The sequence below is a fragment of the Raphanus sativus genome, chromosome 2, assembly GCF_000801105.2.
Source record: "Raphanus sativus cultivar WK10039 chromosome 2, ASM80110v3, whole genome shotgun sequence".
NCBI classification, from domain to species: domain Eukaryota; kingdom Viridiplantae; phylum Streptophyta; class Magnoliopsida; order Brassicales; family Brassicaceae; genus Raphanus; species Raphanus sativus.
This window is the reverse complement of record NC_079512.1, coordinates 19,533,360-19,555,422: the sequence shown is the minus strand read 5'-3', so window position 1 is coordinate 19,555,422 and position 22,063 is coordinate 19,533,360. Positions and strand designations below refer to the sequence as shown.

The 22,063-nt window shown below is 31.4% G+C and overlaps 4 protein-coding genes across 5 annotated transcripts; 2 read left to right on the top strand and 2 right to left on the bottom strand.

Annotated features, from left to right (window-relative positions):
- Window positions 1-2,555: 2,555 nt before the first annotated feature.
- Window positions 2,556-6,400, top strand: LOC108822252 (probable anion transporter 6, chloroplastic). Its single transcript, XM_018595288.2, has 15 exons — window positions 2,556-3,133; window positions 3,270-3,415; window positions 3,501-3,600; window positions 3,792-3,844; window positions 4,145-4,219; window positions 4,332-4,412; window positions 4,532-4,578; window positions 4,717-4,784; window positions 4,953-5,068; window positions 5,211-5,247; window positions 5,420-5,515; window positions 5,621-5,762; window positions 5,845-5,897; window positions 6,002-6,088; window positions 6,163-6,400. The coding sequence occupies exons 1-15, from the start codon at window positions 2,768-2,770 to the stop codon at window positions 6,268-6,270; spliced, it is 1,575 nt and encodes a 524-aa protein (XP_018450790.2). The 5' UTR covers window positions 2,556-2,767; the 3' UTR covers window positions 6,271-6,400.
- A 776-nt stretch (window positions 6,401-7,176) lies between these two features.
- LOC108841178 (uncharacterized) lies at window positions 7,177-7,997 on the top strand. The gene has a single exon (XM_018613958.2). It carries the CDS (start codon window positions 7,280-7,282, stop codon window positions 7,787-7,789), a length of 510 nt encoding a protein of 169 aa, XP_018469460.2. The 5' UTR covers window positions 7,177-7,279; the 3' UTR covers window positions 7,790-7,997.
- A 242-nt stretch (window positions 7,998-8,239) lies between these two features.
- LOC108819391 (protein S-acyltransferase 24) lies at window positions 8,240-13,494 on the bottom strand. 2 transcript variants are annotated; one of them, XR_008942466.1, is made up of 14 exons: window positions 13,056-13,494; window positions 12,829-12,969; window positions 12,121-12,233; window positions 11,664-11,743; window positions 11,396-11,559; window positions 10,953-11,091; window positions 10,760-10,859; window positions 10,517-10,574; window positions 10,311-10,388; window positions 10,098-10,196; window positions 9,662-9,740; window positions 9,407-9,555; window positions 8,646-9,182; window positions 8,240-8,549 (listed from the first exon to the last, which is right to left on the bottom strand). XR_008942466.1 is itself a non-coding variant. In XM_018592417.2 (13 exons), the coding sequence occupies exons 1-13, from the start codon at window positions 13,317-13,319 to the stop codon at window positions 8,778-8,780; spliced, it is 1,869 nt and encodes a 622-aa protein (XP_018447919.2). In that variant the 5' UTR covers window positions 13,320-13,494; the 3' UTR covers window positions 8,622-8,777. The 2 variants fall into 2 exon arrangements, 1 of the variants encoding a protein (XP_018447919.2); XM_018592417.2 differs by lacking the exon at window positions 8,240-8,549 and having other exon boundaries at window positions 8,622-9,182.
- Window positions 13,495-14,407: 913 nt separating this feature from the next.
- Window positions 14,408-14,996, bottom strand: LOC108836829 (putative defensin-like protein 235). Its single transcript, XM_057002504.1, has 3 exons — window positions 14,930-14,996; window positions 14,610-14,751; window positions 14,408-14,489 (listed from the first exon to the last, which is right to left on the bottom strand). The coding sequence occupies exons 1-3, from the start codon at window positions 14,994-14,996 to the stop codon at window positions 14,408-14,410; spliced, it is 291 nt and encodes a 96-aa protein (XP_056858484.1).
- Between the last annotated feature and the right edge of the window lie 7,067 nt (window positions 14,997-22,063).

The following is a 22,063-nucleotide window of genomic DNA, read 5'->3' as shown; positions in this document are numbered from 1 at the left end:
AAACATGAACAAACGATGATGTCAACTCTACAGTACCAATTAATCTTTCAAAATTCATAGCATATATACATGATTTATCAAAAATTGTATGAGGGACTACTGGAGCTTTAATTTCATGAGTTTTCAATTCAAAATAAATTGAAAATTAGTTAATTGGTTCAAGTCTGTTATATATTAATGTTAATTTTTAAAAAAATTATGATGTATTTTCGATGATTTTTATTGGTTCATTTTGAACCGAATTTCACCTATAGTAAACTTTTTTCCACTCATTATTTAGGGTGCTATGAATGCAATATATCTTAAGTTATGGTGTATATAATTAGCCTAACACTACGTCAACCGCGTGTGACCAATTTTAAAGTTGTGATTATATTTTAAAAAATGTTAGAATAATCATCTTTTAAACTCTCTCAATATAAAACCGACACTTATCTAAACTAAACCTGAATTTGATCCAATTACGAATCTAATTTGGGTCATTTTCATTCAGAAGTTTATAGATATAATTTGGGTTTTAAATTACTTAAATATCAATTTAGAATGGGTTATGGTTTAATATAGTAACGGTAAATCAATTATAATTATCGTCTATATGTTTTTAGATTTAGTTACAAAAGAATCTTTCAATATATTTGCGCTGAGTATTTCTAGCATTAACAAGGTAATTTACTTTTTTTACTATTTTTCTAAGATATTTAATGAAAAATAATTATTTATATATACATTAAAATTAGATATTCATATCTTTAACTAGATACTAGATTTTGATCCGCGCGGATTTTGAATGTGCTTTGATAAAATACTTAATGATCTTTTAAACACATCGTTTACTTACATATTTTTGTCTCCTACAAACATATCCGGACCGAAGATGATTCGACTCAAACCCTCGGAAAATTTACAATATTCGAATTGTATTTATTTAATTTTAAAACTCTACAAACACGATATCCAAACAAATATTTGTAATTCAATGTCTTGGTCAATCTGATTCTGCGAAAATAATTACTTTTCTTAAATTATTTCAAAAATTATTTTTATACATAATATTTTATCTAAAGTTTTATAGCTTGTGCCGTTTGTTTCAATAATTTTATAACTTGTGTAGATTTTTTAAAAAAAAAAAGGAAATTGCACAAATTATATATTAACTCGCGCAGATATCTGGTTTGACTTGTGTTCAACATAAATTCATAACCCGTTGTTTTATAAATAAGTTTCATGTATATATTTTTAGTATTTTATAATTTACATATATAGTAAAATATATTATTTTCTAATATAGATGTTTGATAATATTTTTTATTTGTACATGATATTATATTATTTTTTTATAACTTGATGCATTGAAATTTTACTATTCATATATTAGCTTGTTTTTTTTTGTTAATTTAGTTTAAAATGAAACAACGTACTAAAATTTTTAATATTTTTGCATTAGTTTTCTATCAATTATTATTAAGTTTATGATATTTTGTTTTCTTGTAAAATTGAACTCTCGAAGTTTTATATTTGACTAAACTAAATAAGGTCATATTTTATTTAAAAATTATTTTATATAATATATACTATATATTTCAGTTTGTGTTTTATTTTCAACCCAAAGAAAATAATTTTCGATTTGGTCAATATTTGAATATTGATTTGTTTAGATAAGCTTTGAAATTGTAATTAATTAATTTAAAATAATTTAAAATGCAGTGGCAGAATATGTAAAATAAAAAATATAAAAAGTTAATTTATTGTAAACGTAATGGTTAAATATGCAAATAAAAGAAAAAAATTGTATTTGCTATCTAGGTTTCCAAACAGTTTTCATTTAATCTGTTATCCAAATTTCCAAACAGTACCAAAATTTACTTAAGTTTTCATAATGTAGATTTGTTAAGATTTTTAACCTCATAACTAACGTTCCTAATAAATTGCAATTGAAAATCCATTAAACAGCAAAATCATATCACAAATATAAAAAATACAATTACACTTAAAACATAAAAAAATTATACAATTTTTATTTATTAATAATAATAAAAATAACTGCATAAACGCACGAGAGTCAAACTCTAGACCACTCAATGAAAATTGAGTGTTATTCTATTACTGCAGGAACATGATAAATGTTATTGCAGGAACATGATAAATATATCTGCAAGAAGGGTTATGAAAGAAAATTGTAAGTTATTCTATTACTGCAGGAATATGATAAATGTTATTTCTGATTATGTATTTTATTTATTTAAGGGAAATTCAATTAAATTAAATTAACAATAAACACAAATATAATTGCGAAAAAAAAAAAACTAAAATATAAAAAATTAAATTTTTCAAAAGAAAATAAAACAAAAATATATCTGCTATTTGAAAAGCGGATTAGAATCTAATTTCTTAATTTTGAAAAAAAAAACAATGATGTCATCTTGTGAGTAATGTTTTACTGACAAATCTCTCTAAGCCACTGGTTTGATATGTAAAAACGTGATCATCAAATCGAAATTGATACTCATTTTTCTCATTTGTTTAAAGTCTCACCGTAGAAAGATAGTAGTGTGACCATTGGAGCAGAGTCTCAGGCACTCACGCAAAGGCAAGATTTTGATTCCGAAGCTGGGGAATGGGACCCCACATGTAAAGACTCCACAGGTGAGGTGTGAGCCACACAAAGCTTTTTTCTATTGCCGTGTCCTCCTCTCTCCCTCTTCTTCTTCTTTCTCAATTTCACTTTTATTCGCTTCTTCCTCCTCTCTCTCTGACACCACCAACAACAATGGCGAGACTTTCCTTGAGACCCAACAACCATATCTTCTCCTCTCCCATCCACGCACACAACCATCCTTTCCTCTCCTCCCTCTACACCATCACCCCTCGCTCCTTCCCTCACCACACTCCTCTCAAATCATCAAGGGTCAAGTGCTCCGCCAGTGGTACAGAACGTGTCAGAGAGAGCAAGAAGCTTCCCAAGAGCCCTATCAAAGAAGACCTTCCAAATCCAGAAGCCTCCGATTCCTCCTCCGATGCTCTGAGTAGGGAAACGGGTATAGAACAGAACTGGCCTCCGTGGAAGAACATACCAGAGAGATATAAGCTCATCGGCGCCACTTCCCTCGCCTTTGTTATCTGCAACATGGACAAGGTCTCTTCTTTGCCCCTTTTATTATTATTTTAATTAAAAGTTTTCATTTTTATGGTTTGGCCTTTTATTATTTGAATAAAAGTTTTCATTTTTATGGTTCATGTGAACTTGAGTTTAAGTAGGTGTTGTGTGGCAGGTGAACTTGAGTATTGCTATAATACCAATGTCGCACCAGTTTGGATGGAGCTCATCTGTGGCTGGCTTGGTCCAGTCCTCTTTCTTTTGGGGTTATGCCTTGAGCCAGTTGCCTGGTGGTTGGCTTTCCAAGATTTTTGGCGGCAGGTTTGTCTTTTTTTTGTTTTGGGTCTTTCCCAGTTTTTTCGCTCCTGCTTCTTATGTCTAAATGTATCCCTTTCATTATTTGCAGAAAAGTGCTGGAGATTGGTGTGTTTACATGGTCTTTTGCTACAGCTCTTGTTCCACTACTTGCTGGATTTATGCCCGGGTTAATCTTTTCTAGAATTTTGGTAAGCAGATCCGTATGTTGTTTTATGCAGTCATGTCTTGTTACATACTCTTTGATTTGTTAAAGAGATAAAGAATCACATCAAAATGACTCTCTCTGTGTTAAGTTTAAGCCTTCTCTCTCTGCCCACACCCTGCTTTATATAGCCTTACATTATGTCTTTGTCTTTAACACAGAGATTTGTAACTCCAGGTGGGAATAGGAGAAGGTGTTTCCCCATCCGCTGCAACAGACCTTATTGCCAGGCATGTACCAAATCTGGAGCAAAGAGTGCTCTTACTTGAACATAGATGATGTGGTTTAACTGCTTATGCACATGCACCCTTGTTTTTACTATAATTAGTTCATGATCTAGATATGAGAATCTACTTCAATACATCTGTTTCTCTAGGTAGTAGCATGGCCCATGGGCAAGTTAATATCCAACAACTAGTCACTTTAAGCTTGAAATTCTTGCTGATCATATTGCTTTATAGCTTTTCAGCCCCCCCCCCCCCATTTTTTTTTGTCATATCCTAATGGTGCTATTCAACTTGTGGGTACAGGACGATACCTGTTGGAGAGCGCTCAAGAGCCGTAGGCTTTGTTTTTGGAGGATTAAGTTTGGGAAGTGTTTTGGGGTATGTTTTTATATTTTGCTTTATGTGATACTTAAAACTATATGTGGTGTTATTTTTTTTCATTGTTTCTGTTTGGTTACATTACATAACATGATTTACCTCCGGTCTGCAGGCTTCTCTTGGCTCCTCCCATTATCCAAACCTTTAATTGGGAATCTGTCTTTTACCTGTTTGGTCTCCTCGGTATTGGCTGGTAAGTCTCATCGACTGCTGACTAACCACTTGCACACAGTAGTTGTCTGATGTTTTTGGATAAATCTTTGTTTATTTCTGTATTATGTATTCTGAGTTTTATTACACCATATGTTGAAGGTTTATCGGATTTCAATTTCTTGGTGAAGAAGAAGTTTCACATAGAGGTGGTTTCTCCTTCCTTTTCCTTAATTCAGAGTCCTATTTTTTTTTTTTTTGGAGAATGGATATAATCAAGGAACGTAGATGTCAGAGTATTATAATTAAGACTTCACTCAGTTAATGGTTTGCCTTTCGTTTTGTAGGTGATGAGACCACTACTTCGCACAAACCAGAAAATGCTACACGGGAAGAATTGGGGAACTCATTAAAGGTCAGTCTTATCTAATGGTTGAATTTATAGATGAAATCTCTCTCTATATTTAGCTGGAAAAGAAAAACTGTAAGTAAGAGAACTGCATAACCTTCTAGCAAAAGGGGAGTGGAGTTCTGTTCAATCTTTATCAAATTTAAAGCCAATGGCTTCACTTTTTTTTTCCAGGAGATTCCGTGGAAGTCGTTTTTCAAAAGCTCAGCTGTTTGGGCAATGATATACACTCACTTTTGTGGAAGTTGGGGTCACTATACCTGTTTATCTTGGCTACCAACTTATTTCAGGTAAATTTCATATTCCCTTTTACTAGCTCTTCTCATTTCAAGAACTGCTTAATGCTTATTTATTTTGCTGTTTCATTACTCGTCTTTTGCTCTGAATCATGTTGATGAAGAAACTAATTTTGATCATACTTCTGATATGCAGTGAGGCACTGAGTCTAAATTTGAGAGATGCTGCTTGGGTAAGTTTAGAACTGTCATTTTATATTATTTACCGTGGAATTTTCCTACTGTAGTTTTGTGAGAAGCTTAAGTGAGTTTTATTACATATGCATATACTCAGTTACTTGGAGATAATATTTTGACAAAGGTATATAACATTTTGGGATTTTAATATGTGGATGTGAAGATCAGGTTTCCATCCTTCCTCCATTGGCCTCAATTTTTGTGACAAGTCTTGCTTCACAGTTTGCTGACTACTTAATTTCTAATGGAGTTGAGACCACCACGGTAATAAATTCCACATTCCTTCTCCTTGTGTACAAAACCCTTTTTAACAAAATAAAAAAAAAAGGTCCTCTTAGTAGTGAACTCCTTGGGGAACTTTGCATGTAGGTTCGAAAGATATGTCAAACGATTGCGTTCTTGGCACCAGCGATCTGCATGACACTTTCATCTGTGGACATTGGCTTGCCACCATGGGAAATTGCCGGAATCTTGACAGCAGGCTTGGCCCTATCAAGTTTTGCTTTATCAGGTAACAGTAGATCTTCTTTCTTCCATCAAGAATCTTCAAGTAACATCAACAGAGAGAACCACTTTTTCTTTCTTTTTTACAGGACTTTATTGTACTCACCAGGACATCTCACCCGAATACGCAAGCATACTTCTGGTACATGTGGTTCTCATACTTTTAGACCATATGAGTTATGAAACTATATATAAGTGTCAAGATATAGCTTCTTGCTAAACCTGTCATGGGTTATCTTTTATTAGGGCATTACCAACACAGTAGGAGCAGTACCTGGGATTGTAGGGGTTGCCCTAACCGGTTTCCTCCTCGACTCGACCCATTCTTGGACTGTAAGTTGCTAACTTTACCTCAGATAATGATGTTCGGTACTTGAAAAACTAACTGTTGATTTTTGATGTGGTAGATGTCTCTGTTTGCGCCATCAATATTCTTCTACTTGACGGGGACGGTAGTGTGGTTGGCATTTGCAAGTAGTAAGCCTCAGAAGTTTACTAAGGATCATGACTCATAGAGAGTTTTTTTGTTTCTTCTTCATTCTTGAGCCAAAGAAACAAACAAAAAGCAAATATATATATATATAGACTTTGGTTATGTATAGGTTAAAGAAATGATAAAGAGAGCAGTGTTAGTTTTATTCACTAGCTCAGTGTTTATGGTAATGCCATGTGCTCTGACTACATGGTAATGCGGGCATTCTGGTTTAAGTTGGGTAAAGGATTTTTGGTTCAGTTTGTCCCGGTTTATTTGGTTGTCGGTCACCATTTCAGAAATTTCAAATTTATTGTACTGTATGTTTTATCAATGTAACAAGATAAATAGCAATAACAAGTATTTTTTAAGAAGATGAAGTCACACACACATAGATAAATGTTTCATTTCTAAAAAGATTATCTTTTGTTTATCCGAAAATCTTTAAAGATAGGGTGAATTAGCCAAATCGCGAAAATTTCTCCTGAGCAACAATTCGAAATATGAATTATTTTTGTTTCGGGTTAGAAGGAAATAAATTGGAATTTAATTTCATCTCTGGTTTACAGTCATTCTATCAGACAAATAATACGGTTTGAGTCCGGTTTCTCCTAATCCAATCCTGTATGTATTCTGGTTTGATCAAAAGATTAGATTTTGTATATCCGAAAATCTTTAGAGATAGCGAATTAGTCAAATCGCGAAATTTTTATCATTTATCATACGTGTATGTGACAATGAAACGATTCCAAATTAGTAAGAAAAAGACGATATCCAATTTCATCTCTGGCCGTTTAGAGTAAGACAAAATTCGAATTCTATTAAACAAACAAATACTCATGAACAATCCGGTACGTATTCTGGTTTGATTAAATGCTTAATTAGTACTAATTTAATATTTTACTTAAAATTACAATATTGACCACGCGTAACCGCCATAAATAGAGGACGCGAATCAAACGGAATCGGTGAATCTTTCAACAGAACGGTTTAATTAACGCATCTCTCTCTCTCTCTCTCCACCGTAACAGTTTCTCTCTCTAACTGCAGTCATGACGGCCACTGGAAGAAGATCAAACGGTTCATCAGTCCTATGCCCTCCTCTCTCTTCTTCTTCCCATCATCATCATCATCATCATCATCATCGCCATCAAAGATCGGCGTCTCCTTGCAACATCAACCTCCGTTTAAAACGATTCTCCCTCGGAAACAGCCCTAACCCCTCCGTCGCCGTCGTCTCGAACCAGAAGCGAAAGTGCTCGTGCTCTCCGACGACGCACCCCGGTTCGTTCCGCTGCGGTTTTCACCGCCGATTGGAGAACGAGAGGATCGAAACCCTAGCTTCGCTGAACAAGTCGAAGAGCGGTTCGGGAGCGTTGTATCTGAGAAAACTGGCTTTGGTGAATTCGCTGGCGAGGATCGGGAGCGTGGAGGCGGAGCGGTTTCGGAGATACTTGACGGAGAGTATGGTTAAACCGTCGTTTCTTCTTATCCGTCGTCGTTTCGAGTTCCGGCCAAGACTTAGCCGCTTCTGCGTAATGCATAAAGACCCGAAAGATTAGAATATAAATAGTAATATCGGATTTGGCTTTTTTTTTTCTTTGTTTCTTGCGTGTGAAGGAACTATGTTTTGGTGTTCCTTGGCTCGGTATATCGAAGTTTATGTGTAATGTGTACGTGATGATGATGATGATGATGATGATGATGACATCACTAGCTAGGACTCGTGTTCTTGATTTGGTTTCTTAATTTTTACATTTGAAACTTTGTTTATTAGTCTGAGTCATACACTCTGTTGATGACCATCTCTACATTCGCCAAGGTTTACGTTTTTTTTTTCACTTTTGGTATGTCTGACTATGAAAGTTTCCAATTTTTTCTTGTTTATACAACGAGAGATACGATCTTGTCGAGCTTTTCTATAATTAATTAGATTTGGAATCGTTTCATTGTCACTTACACGTATGATGTGATAAGATTTTGTAGCTTTGTTGTCATCTGAGACTTGAGAATAGTACAGTAACAAGTATGTATGTAGACTCTTTAGGTGTAGTACAATCTTTAAATATTTGGGCAGTGTCCAACTAGTTTTTCATGGCATGACCATCGCATTTTGTTACAAACCAGCTTCGATCTTGTGGCAGATTACCATTAAACTTGCAAATCGAAATGCAATACAACTTGCCTAACACACTATCAACGTAGTATTAGGTCACAAATTCTCTGCCAAGTTGTTTGCACCCTCATCTCTCATGTTAATCATCATCATACACAACAGCAGTCTTTCTTCTCCCCTTTGTAGTTCGTTGTTACATGTGTAATCTGTAACATTGTGTTTTTGACGATTAATAATTTAATATAATGTTCGTTATGATTTGAAAAAGCAATGATTGATACTTGTGGTTCAAACTTTCATACCTCAACGTGGAAAACATAACGTACAACCATTTCTGTAAACTATCTTCACCAGAATGGGATGTTATAACGACTTAGACAAGAGGACACACGTGTTTCTTACAACACAAATGCACATTTTGGGTGATGACCATATCATGGAGGTACAACAGGTCGGGTTGGGTTCCGGCCAAGACCAAGTCCCAGACCTAAAGGAACACTATCACTCTTTGGCTTGCTGCTATGGTTATGGCTGCAGTTTGAAGAATGAACATGTGCTGACTGCGAATTATGTACGGGGTTAACATCAATAGCAACGTGGCCATTGCCATTCTGAAGATTAGAACTCCGCTGCATCTGCATCATGCTAATACCCTCTTGTCTTGGTGTTGCGTCTTCTTCATGACACTCAATATCTTCATTATAACCTTTGATCAAGAAATCCGAGCAGTTTCTTCTGCAACCGAGATCGTATGGATTCCTGAACCGACCTCCTGGGCCTCTTAGGTAGCTATAGCGCAGTGCATTAGCCATTTCGTTTGTGGTTATATTTCTTGATATCTGGAAAGGAATAGAGACAATGATCTTCAAAATGGAAGAAGATAAACATCTCATCATGAAAATATATTAATCATCTCTAGTCTACTTAGCGAATTCTATCTCCACTGGAGCTAATATAGAGATCATTAATCCAGGGACGAGAAGTAGTAAACAATAGTCTTATGTACCATTTAGATAATAAGAGGCACAAGCAAGTGCAAATAGTAAAAAGAATGTGGACGCACCTGAGACGCTTGAACGACTGTTAAGACGGCAACTGAAAAGAAGAGGCAAAACTCAACAATCAGAAAGGATAATGCACCCACGTGATTACTAGCGACATGGCTCACCCATGCTCCAAACGACGATGGAGCTGAAGGGTCACTCAAGACTCCTGCATGTGTATAATATTACATTCGTTTACATTTCTGTCTGTAAGTTATCTCCAGGTTTAAAATTTCAGGATAAGCTTTAAAGAGAATCTTCCATTACAAACATACTTGCAAGAGTGACGCCTCCAGTTATCAGCATCGCTAGAACTTCAAGTAGAAGAAATAGAAAAAAGTCCCACTTGTTTTTCTGCACGAGTAATTAGTGAAAAACAAACCCCATCCACGGATTAGTATCACGCTCGAGCTGCAAACTAATAGATCAAACCACTAGCAAGCAAAATAAATACAAGAGTTAATGCGACACCAAGAAACATCTCTGTTGATTTCTAAACCCAAATATAGAGCAAAAAGGTACCACTTAAAACATTAAAATCGTCTCAAAAGTCTTTGAGAAAGAACCGTAATATATGTCAAATCAGAAGAAACGAGGAAAAATACGACAAATTTACATATAGAATGTTAATATCAAAAGCCTGGTATGTCCTCTCCTAGTGTTGCCTTATATTTTCAGTAGCTAAAATGAGGCAATGGAACATGTACTTACTTTTCCAACACAGTTTGATACCCAGGGACAATGGTGATCAAATTGCTCAACACAACGATCACAGGTGGAACAATGCTTAGCTCGAAGAGGCCTGATTATCTGAACAAAAAGAAACAAAGTGCACGTTAAGAATTACATTCCATGGTGTGCATAAACGAGTTGATATTTGGCGTTAATATTCAAGAAAAACATAAGAAGACGTTGAGGAGCTACCTTGCATGTTGCACAGAGCTGCGTCCAGTTCCCAGTAAGCAAAGCAGGGTTGTTTAGCTCTATTTTCAACAGTGGTTCCTGTCAAGGGGTAAGAAATTTTATAATGGCACTTGAACAGAAAAATAATACTCGAGATTATCTCTTATCATAAAATATGGACAAATAAGTCACTCAAACATGAGAGCCAGTAAAGTTAGGGTACCAACATCATCTTTCATGGTCTGCGGATCATGTCTGTTCATTCTGATGTAGCCTGGATCCTTTCTGTAGTTATATTGAAAAAGATTTATATTATAAATCGAAAAAGAAAACCACTTCTTGAGATACAAAGGTATTTTCGCACTACTACTACTACTACACAGAAACACAAGAAATTCCAACAAAATCTATAGCTGCAGGGAAGTAAACGCCTTAAAAAGAAACCGAAGCAAGATAGGGTGAGAATTTACTTGCTACAACGGTAAAACAAAGCTAGCCCTGCTGTTGCAAGAAAGAATCCCAGCCACGCAAGCGAACCAATCCCAGTTGTTAGCTTTGGCAGATTGGATGCTGCAATGACCAAAGGGTTCATAAAATAATAAGCAAGCATGCATAGAATGATATGTTATAACAAAAGAGATCCAAGAGGGCGAAGGTAACAACCCAAAATAACAGAATTAGTATATATGAGTAGAAGCAGTAGGATCATGAACCAAAGAACTGGAGCAAGTCCCAACTTTGACAATTTTCCGATGGGAGTGCTTCCGTCACACCGCTTTTCAAGCAGCCTTCTCGCATTACCCTGCAACGAAGTCCTTATCAGACAAAATCTTTGAAGTAGCTTTCTCAGTATTCCAATCATGATGTTGTTCATTTGATTATAAGAAACTGCAGGTTTGAATAAACTGATATGGTGTAGCTACAAACAGTAATCTGTTTCCAGGTATGCAAATGTCTAGTGTGATGCACAGCATTGCCAACAACCATCAGGCCAATAGAATGATTCAACTATAATATATAGCTATCAGTAGCAGCCACTAAAATCATCAAACAGACAGTATAAGAAAATATTGGTTCACAACATCAAAAGTGGAACGGATACCTACAAGGAAAAACGAAACTTGTCGGTGATTCTTTTCAGCAGCAAGTTGTGCGGGAGTAAGCCCGGTATTGTCAGTAATCATCAAATCCTCTTTCTTCCCAGCCTGAACTAATACAGTACAAGCCTCCAAATTACCTCGAATGGCAGCCCAATGCAAAGGAGTGCAACCTGATAACAGAGTCGATAGAATGGATTAAAGATTGTACAAATGTTTGGTTTTCTAATCTAACTAAATAAATAAAGAGGTCGAAGAAAGTTGTTTGTAAAACGACCTTCTTTGTCCTGCCGTCCTCTATATGCGTCTAAAAATAAAAGAAGGCGAATGGAATCTGCAAAGCCTTTATATGCAGCCCTGAATTCCTCAAAACACAAGAAGAAGAAAAGAACGATAATTAGAACTGTCTCCTGGATAGTTACTGAACATAGAGCTATAATTTGGAGGTCAGTATGAGACTGAAACCATGCAGCAGCATATGCATGCAACAGTATGGTGTGTGAGAACAAACTAACCAATATAATTATAATTTCTAGATCAAAACAGAAAAACATATTTCGCAGATCTTCATAACAAAAGAACACAAGAACCAGCAAAAAAATAATTTAGGACCCAGTCTCCAAACGAGCATGAAGAACTAAACATTAACGAGTAATATGAAAAGAAGCCAATAACCATCAACTAATCAGCAATTTCAGGAAGGCAAGTTTGTACTCCACTATGCGGGAACCTACCAGTGCAATGGGCTTCTTCCGTCATTATCGGGGACATCGGGATCAGCATTCCACTTGGAGACGACGTGGCAGAGAAAAGCAGTCTGGCCATATTGTGCTGCAACATGTGTTGGCTACAAAGAGGTTAAGATGAATATTAACATACATCCATCGAGAACTAAACAAGATAAGAGAATTCGACATAATCCAAATTTTTACTAAAACAAAACCGAGAAAAAGAAGACCTCAATTTTTCTAACAACCTAAACCAACAGAGACGGCAATGGAAAGGTCTCCTGAGATTTCTAAATGAACTCCATATCACTACGAACTTTCTAAAAGCTGATTGAATCCAGACAAAATAAAAATTCTCTCTATTTTCGAAAAAAAACTGTAAGCAATGGGTCACAAGACTGCTCAATATCGTTCCTAAACAAAATATGTTCAGGTTCTTAGAGTTATACCAAGCCATATGCACAACGTTGATCGAACACATAAGCTCATCTTCCCAACCAAAAAAGTCAAAATACGAAATGGCTAAGTTAAACTACAAGAACCTCAAAAAAAAAAAACTAGAAAAATGCAACCACAATATAACAAGAAGCAATAATAGTAACAAAACCTGAGTGCCAACCTCAAGCAACACTGCAAAAAGAGCAGTTAACTAGCAATGAAACAAAACAATCTCCACAGTCCATAAAGAAAGTAGTTCAAAGAGGAGTTAAAAACCTGATACCCATACATATCTGTAGCATCTACCCTAGCACCCTCTTGTAACAAAAGCTCAGCAACTTGTATAGCACCACGAACAGCACTCCAATGCAACGCGGTCTGTCCAGTATGATCCGTCGCGTTAGCATCTCCACCGTGCTGTTAAACCCCCAAATCAACAACGTTAGAACACTCTCTCACAAACCACATTTCCAAAAAAAAAAAGGATTGAACTTTCTGTAAACCTCGATAATGTACTGGGCAACGGCAGTACGGTTATTCAAAGCAGACCACTGAAGAGCATAGTATCCAAGCCCATCGGGCTCAGAGACAGAGCAGCCCTCACACTCAACCAATCTATGAAGCTTCTCCAAATCGCCATAAGCCGAGGCTGTGTACACATCGTTCTTCAAGCTCTCGTCTTCTTCAACCGGTTTGGAACTCGATTCGCCCTTCTCCTTGAGAGTATTAGATTCGACTTCTTCAACCACCTCGATCTCCGACGACATTGTAGAATCGGTGACGATAGTGTGAGAGTATGCGAATCCCTAGGGTGGTTTGACTTTTGACGATTAGTCTCTACCTTGGTGTAGTAGACTAATCGTGAGAGAAGATGAGAGATGGTGCGTGCGTGAGTGCGTGCTCCTTAGGGTTTTTCTTCGGAGGGAGAAGAAATGATTTGGTATTTTACCGATGGCTTGTTGACTGACTCGGAGATGAATCCAATTCGATTAGACCATTCAAAACTCGCCGGTTCATTTGGGTTTTAAACCGTTTTATTGTTCAAACAAACTAAACCAATTTCAATATTCAAACCATTATCATCATTTTTTGTAAAATTTTACTACCGGAAACAGGTAATAGTCAGTCGAGTAAAGCTCTGACTGGTTCAAACGCAGCGATTACGGTTGCGGTTGCGGGAATTTGCGATAACCAATAGTTGTGGTTTTTAGTGGTCTTAAGAGATTTGTACGACTGGTATTGCGGTTAAAAATTGGTGCGTTTGCGGGATACTTATAATTGGTTAACCACCAGATGCAACAATAATTAGATAATAAGTTAATAATATTTATATTTTATATAATTATAGAAATATCAAAAATCATAAAATTATAATTAATATAAAAATTATATTTATAAAATTATAGTTTAAATTTTAAAAAATTATAGAAATATTTTTATATGATTCATATCATTAAATGTCATATATATGCTGATTATATTAGCTAATTACGTAGCTTCTACTTAAATAAATAATTTATTTAATGTAATTCCATAGTTTTTAATTTAATAGTTAGTTTAATCAAAACTATAATATATATATTTATTTGGACCAACTTATCTTTCTAAGGATTCTAAGAATCATCCTGACGATGACACGTGTCTACAAAAATATGTTATAGTGTTTTAGGATTAATATATAGGGGATTAGGTTTATTAAGTTTTGCCACTATTTTTTTTTTTTTTGTGCAACTTCTTATGACTTATTAAAAAACTTATGATTTTACGCACACACAACAACAAAACTAGTTTATTCTGTATTATTCTTCATTATTCATTGTTATAGAGTTTTGTTTATAGAGCTTTATAACAAAAGCTAGCAATCAAAATCACATGTGCATAAATGTTGGTCCGTGTAGTTATCACAGTCGCAACTAGAAGGCCTATTCTCTTCACCTCTTTTCTTAACAACTTCATTTATGCACATTTTGTTTCCGTCAGGACTGCATGCGCCGGCAAAAATATCCTTCCCGGGCATAATACATCGGCATACATGTTTGTCATGGAGGTTGTCACACTCGCAACTAGAAGGCCAATCATTGCCTTTCTGAACAAAGTCGTTTATGCACATTTCGTTTCCATCACGACCGCATCCCCCGACAAATATATCCTTCTGGCGGACGCATTTGTTATCCATGGGAGTTAATCCAGCTTCCACGTCTATTATTTCATATAATTCACACAAAATCGTAAAGTTTTAAATAAAAGAATATATTTATTAATAATTCAACAAATGTAAAGCACTACATGTTCTACAACTTCTTGGAGAACGTATTTAGCAATAGGTAAAAGTTAAAGTGTAACTAATTAAAACAGAAATAGAAAATCGATGCCTTACCTTTGACACTGTTCATGATGAAGAACATGAGAATACAAGAAAGCGAAAAAATACTAGCAGATCTCATGATTTTTGATGTGTGAGTTTACTTTTCACTCTTCTGTGCCAATTTATTTTCTGTTTATTGTATTGGATGAGATAATACGACCGTATATATAGTCATAATCAACAAATGCCTTAGTAATCAACATGTTTTGGAAAGTATGAATACAAAAGACCATATCCAATATTAATGGGAATTTTTAACTGATTTTAGAAGGAAAACTTCAATTTATTCTTCAGAGCTATATTGGTCAATATATAGATGATTGTTACCGTTTGAGATGGATTGATTACTATAAAACATCAAATAATATCTTCAGTAATATAAGAGACTAGTGTAGCCCGCCAGTGCTACGCACGGAAATAGTTTTCTTACAAATAAAATTTAGTTATATTCACATAATTTACATGTATATAATTTAGCCAAAATATAAAAGTAAACATAAAAAATTAATAAATTTATCACAGATTAACCATAGACATAACAGTTAAGTTAGATCTGCTTAAAACTCTTTATATTGATATATATATATATATATATATACTTACTAGGATTAAACCCGGCCTACGGGCGGGTACAAAAATATAAAAATAAATAAAATATATATAAACTTTTTTACATTTTTTTTAGATAAAAATTAAATTACTTCTTATATATTTATCATGTTAAATTTGTGTTTTTATTTTGAAAATCATAAATTTAGGTAAACATAGTCTATTTATTTTAAAAATCATAAAATATAATTATTTAAAAAGTTTGTTTTAATCTAGCTTCTAACAATATATCACGTCAATTATTTTTAGCAAATAAACATCTAACTAATAGTTGTAGCTTTAATCTATCTAATGTTAAAATTTTAAAACTTTCCTTCACTTCTATACACAATAACACACAAAAAATAAAATGGTATTATCGTAAACTAAGCTTGTCATCATCTATTTTTGTCGTGAAATCTGTCGGCTTGAAAAAACCTTTTTTCAAGAACAAGCTCTTTTCTATTCTCTAACTTGTTTGCTTCTTGAATTTTACCGCAAAAATCTCATGTTTCACACAATCAGTTTCTCTAATTGATTTATAGACTTAAAGGTAAAGAAATATTGGTGCAGAGAATAATAGTGAGTTGGAGAAAAGTTTGGAAGTCGTTTCAAGCAATTTCATCGCATAGTTTTCTCTTCTCCTTCACCATTCTTCTCGCTCTCAAGCTTGATCATGTTTTTTTATCAATTATGATGATCAGTTTCTTTCTTTTTTGTAATTGCTATCTTGACTTTTTTTTTGTATACCCAAAGTTAAGATAATAATTTAAATTAGTTGATGAGTTTCTATGATATTTAGTTTTGACTAAGTTTAGTTTGCGTACAAACTATAAAATTAGATCTTTGTGTTTAACGATGTCTAAAATAGAAACATTTATCATCATTTAATTATGTTATCCGCATATTTATATTTACACTTTTAAAGTTGTTTTGTGCTGTGAATTTTTGTGGTAGATTTTGCTGCATGCTCCATCTATGAAATATTTTATGGTTATCACATTTTCTTTTTGTTAACCTCATGTTATTTTGTAACTTTTAAACTACTTTTTTGTGGCATTGAGTTCCTTTTCATTCTGTTATGGCAACACCACTACTTATTGCTTTTGAGATCCTGCTATGTATACATCTTAAAGATCAATATTATATACTTTTAAACTTGTAATATTAATTGTGGATGTGTTTATGATTGGTGTGTTTGATTAAGATGGATTTGGTAGTATCTCTGATTCCTTGTGTTTCAGTTGCTTATGATAGATTTGATTGTGTCTTACTGTTGCTTGTGTGTGTTTATAGATGGTGTGGTTGTTTATGATAGATATGGAATTGATTTTTTAGTTATTGTTTAGTACTATATAACATCATGCCAAAAACAATCATGTGCATGATAATATTCCCGTTTTTCTCTTGTCAATCTCTACATTTTTTCTCTATTCAAAATACAATCTCTAGTCTAGATTTATTTTATGCTTGCAAGCGCTATGTCGCAAGATTAAATGTGTAGAATATGTAAGACACTCATCCCTAGAGATGAAGAAACTATGATTAATGAAGCCATATGAAAAACACTTCTTGTAACTTGGTTCTTCACTAACTGCATGAGAATTTATCCAAGCGTATTTTTTATATAAAAAAGGCTTTCCTTCATCGCTTCTTGTCTTTGTATTCTATATTTTCTCATCTTTTTTAATCGGCGTGATTTTTCTTTGTATTTGACTGATTTATGAACTTGTATAGTGAATTTCCATGTATATTGTTTTTGTGTATATATATATATATATTTAAATAGATTTAATTAAGATCTGCGGACCTTACTATTGGAAGATGTTGTTGAAGATTTCTATGTAGACAATATTACTCACTCTAGTTCTTGAGCCTTTTCCTTCTTGTAACCAGTGGCGGATGTACATAGACAAAGGGTGGGGCAGTTGTCCACCATGGATTTTAAAATTTCAGTGTATTTTTGAACATTTTTATCAAATGTCTCTGTTGATATTATTGAGAAATATGTGTATGCCCCGGATCAAGATAACTTTTAGATCCGTCATTGCTTGTAAGATGCTTAATTTTTCAGATGATGTTAATTTGTATGACTGAAAATGGTTTAGACAAATTCAGAATCACTGATTTCAATATTTATCATTGGCTTTTATTTATGGTCATTGCATAGTATACTATTTTTGAAAATTGTCTTCTCTTATGTATGAATGGTGGTCTGAGACCATTGAAGATAAAAGGGAAAATTGTCAATAGAGAACAAAAAACAAGGGTGTTGTCCCTTTGGTATAAATCTTTTTTTGTCCAATTTTTCTCCTTTTTACCTTTTGTATTTCTGAAAACTAATGAAATAAATAGTTTTGTGAATCAAAAAAAAATATAAAAATACAAATAATTAATAAAACACATATATACACAAGCTGATATTTTTTTTTCTTCAAAAAGTTGATAAATAAAAATTTGAAAATACGTTCTACTAAAGGTAGAATGTGCCTTCTACGGAAAATGGTATAGTAGAAAACGATTTCTAAAATAAACACGTTCATCTACTATTTTTAGAACGTACATTCTACTATTTACTAAATTTCTAAATAATTGGACTGCGCATTCTACTAATCCTAAAGCTATCTACTTTTCGTCCGGATGCATCTTCTACCTTTATTAAGTACTCTAAATTTCGCGGAATGTATTTTCTAAAATGTACTCTTACGTCTACTAAAAGTAGAAAGCGTGTTCTGGATTTTTGTCAATCTTCTAAACTTTTAGAAGGAGCCTTCTACGGATAAGATTACCTGATTTTTGCGAAAATTAATGAAAGTTTCAGTTAAAGAAATATTCTAAAAATCTCATAAAAATATTTTAACTTCTAAAACGTGTTATTTTCGATTTTACTTGTCAAATTTTTTTTAAAAAAATGATTTTCCCTTGTCTTCTTCATTAATCTATGGTATTTCCATAGTTTTTCTTTTGATTTTTTTTCATAAACTCTTGTTCTATATGATACATATCTATACAACATGTGGTGTTTTGAAGTTAGGTGCAATTTTTTGTATAGTTTTATTTTTATTTTTATAAAGTTTACAAATTTTATTTTTATTAAAAACATTTAAATTTTTTTATTTTTATCATAAAGTTCAATAAAATTAAAAAGGTTATAAACATTTTACACTTTTTATAAAAAAAACTTTGTAAAATGTTTTTAATAAAGTTAGTTTAAAGTTTTTATTAAAAAAATTTATAAAGTTTTATTTTTATTTTTATAAAGTTTAAAAATTTTATTTAATTAAAGTTTTATTAAAAACGTTTTAAACTTTCTATAAAAATAAAACTTTGTAAAATGTTTTTAATAAGTTTATTTAACGTTTTTATTAAAAAAATTGTAAATTATTTTTATTTTTACAAAGTTTATTTTATTAAAATTGTTTTTTAAAATTTTATTTTATTTTCCCTTTTTAAAAAGTTTTAAATAATTTTTTTAAATTCTTTTAGTATAATGTGTTTAATAAAAACTTTAAACAAACTTTATAAAATTTGTAAACTTTATAAAAATAAAAATAAAACGTTACAAAAAGTTTTAATAAAAAGTTTAAACAAACTTTATGGAAATACAATTTTTTTATTAAAAATTTTGATAAAATTAAAAAGTTTATATACATTTTAAACTTTTTATAAAAAATAAAACTTTGTAAACTGTTTTTATTAGGTTGATTTAACGTTTTGATTAAAAAAATTTGTACATTATTTTTATTTTTATTTTTATTTTATTTTATTTTTATTAAGTTTTACAAAGTTATTTTTATTTAAAAAAATAAAAGTTTTTATTTTTATTTTCCCTTTTTAAACGTTTTTAATTATTATTTTTTTAAATTCTATTAGTTTAATGTGTTTAATTAGATTAATCAAGGGTTAATTTTGGGATTATGAAAAAAATTATACTAAAGGGACAACTAAATGATGGTTTTATACTATAGGGACAACCATGCTGAATTTTTGTTCCGTTTTGGTAATTTTCCCAAGATAAAATGATTATTGAGAATATGAATATTTTAACAGTATTTGTATATGTGACTATTTCACCTTCGATACCTTGTTCTGCCATATGAGTCACGATGAGTGTTGTTGCATTACAAAGAGATTTATAGCGATTTGTTTGAGTTCGAGATAAACGGTCTCTTTATATAAAAGTATTTAAAAATAATAAAAATATAAAACTACACATTGTCTAGATAGATGTTTAATGTATATATTTATATTGTATATTACTTATTCTAATTGTTTTGCTTTCATATACATCTGTGATATTACGATAAATCTTTAATGTAATATTTTATTTTTAATATTTTATATTTACTAATTATTTATTTTATTATATATTTCCAGATAGGTGTTTAATGTAGTTTTTATATTTTTATATTGTATATTTACTTATTTTTTATTTTTCTTATATTTTATAATTAGTTATTCAAATACTGTAAATATATGTTTAATGTAGTATTTTTATTTCTTACATTGTGTATTTACTTATTATTTATTTACTGTAAATTTTTCAGATATATATTTAATTTAGTTTTTCTATTTCTTATATTGTATATTTAATTTTTATATTTTCTTATATTGTATATTTAGTTATTTTAATTTTTTTGTTTTATATCAAATGATAATATTACGTTAGATGTTAATGTAATATTTCTATTTATTATATGTATATTTACTTATTATTTATTTTCCTTTTATTGTATATTTACTTATTATTTATTTAATGTTTTTAATAATAATACCACGTAGCATCTTTAGGGAAAACAATTCCGCCAATGTGGATGCTCTACAGAGCCTTAAATAGTCCATGTTATTAGTATAAATGTAATATTTCGAAATAATTAAAATATAAAAGTATATGTTATTTCAAATATATTTTTAATGTAATATTTACTAATATTGTAATATTACCATTTTTAGAAAATATTTGGAAATAATTAAAATGTAAAATATATGTTATTTTAGATATATGTTTAAAGTAATAGCTCTATTTCTAATATGTATATTTTACTTACTATTTATTATTTATTTTCCCCTAGATTTACATTTTATTTTTTTCTATTTCTTTTGGTGACAGTGATACGTGGCATCTTTCTGACGAGTTTTTTTCGCGGATGTAGATGCTCTCTGGAGCCTCGAAAGGCTACTTTTAATAGTATATATATATTACATTGTGCAATACAAATATTTTTCATAAGGATTTCAATACAATTGTTTTAAAAAAGGCTTCACTAGAAGTATTAGTTTGAAGCTTTTTATTTTACTAGGATTAAACCCGCTCTACGGGCGGATACATATATACAAATAATTAAAATATATTTAAAATGTTTTATTAATTTTTATATTTTTCACGTCAAAATTATCTATTTATTTTGAAAATCATAAATTTAGCTAAACATGGTCTAGTTATTTAGAAATAAAAATAATAATTTTCTAAGTTTGTTCTAATTTAGCTTCTGTTAATATATCACTTCGATTATTTTTAGGAAATAAATATCTAACTAATAGTTATAGTTTTAATCTAAATATAATATTAAAATTTTAAAATTGGCATTTACTTTTATACACAACACCCAAAAATAAAAGATTATTATCGCAAACTAAGTTTTTCATCATTTTCTTTTGTCATGAAATATGTCGACTCGAAAAAACAATTTTTTTCTCCAAGAACAAATCATTAATTTATCTTCTCTAATGTGTTTACCTTTTAAAATTTTCTGCAAAAATCTCCAAATCATACCAATAGTCATTTTATTAAAGATAAAATGACTATTTGGTGTGAAACTTTTTTTACCAATATTTGTACATGTGACTATTTCACCTTCATAGCTCGTTCTACCATATTAATCGCGATGAGTGTTGTTGCATTGAAAATCATTTATAGTTTCTTTATATAAAAATATTTTAAAATAATAAAAATGTAAAACTACACATTTTCCAGAAAGATCTTTAAGGTATTTTTTCATTTTCTATATTGTATGTTTACTTGTTATTTAACTTTTCTTATATTGTATACTTACTTATTTTATTTTATATACAATTTTAATAGTACGAAAGATTTTTAATGTAATATCTGTCTTTAATATTTATATTTACTAATTATTTATTTATTATATTTTTTTCAGATAGATTTTTAATGAAGTTTTTCTATTTCTTATATTTTACATTTACTTATTATTTATTTTTCTTATATTTTATATTTACTTATTCTAATTTTGTAATAGATGTTTAATGCAATATTTGTATCTTCTTATATTGTGTATTTAATTATTATTTAATTAACTATACATTTTGATATCGATGTTTAATGTAGTTTTTCTATCTCTTATATTGTATATTTAATTATATAATATTACCATGTTTAATGTAATATTTTTTATTATATTGTATATTTCCTTATTATTTATATTACCATCCATTTTTTCATTGAGATTTTTAATTTATTTTTCCATTTTTATATTGTATATTTACTTACTTTTATTTTTTCTTATTTTGTATATATTTTTAACTTTTCTTATTTTGTAT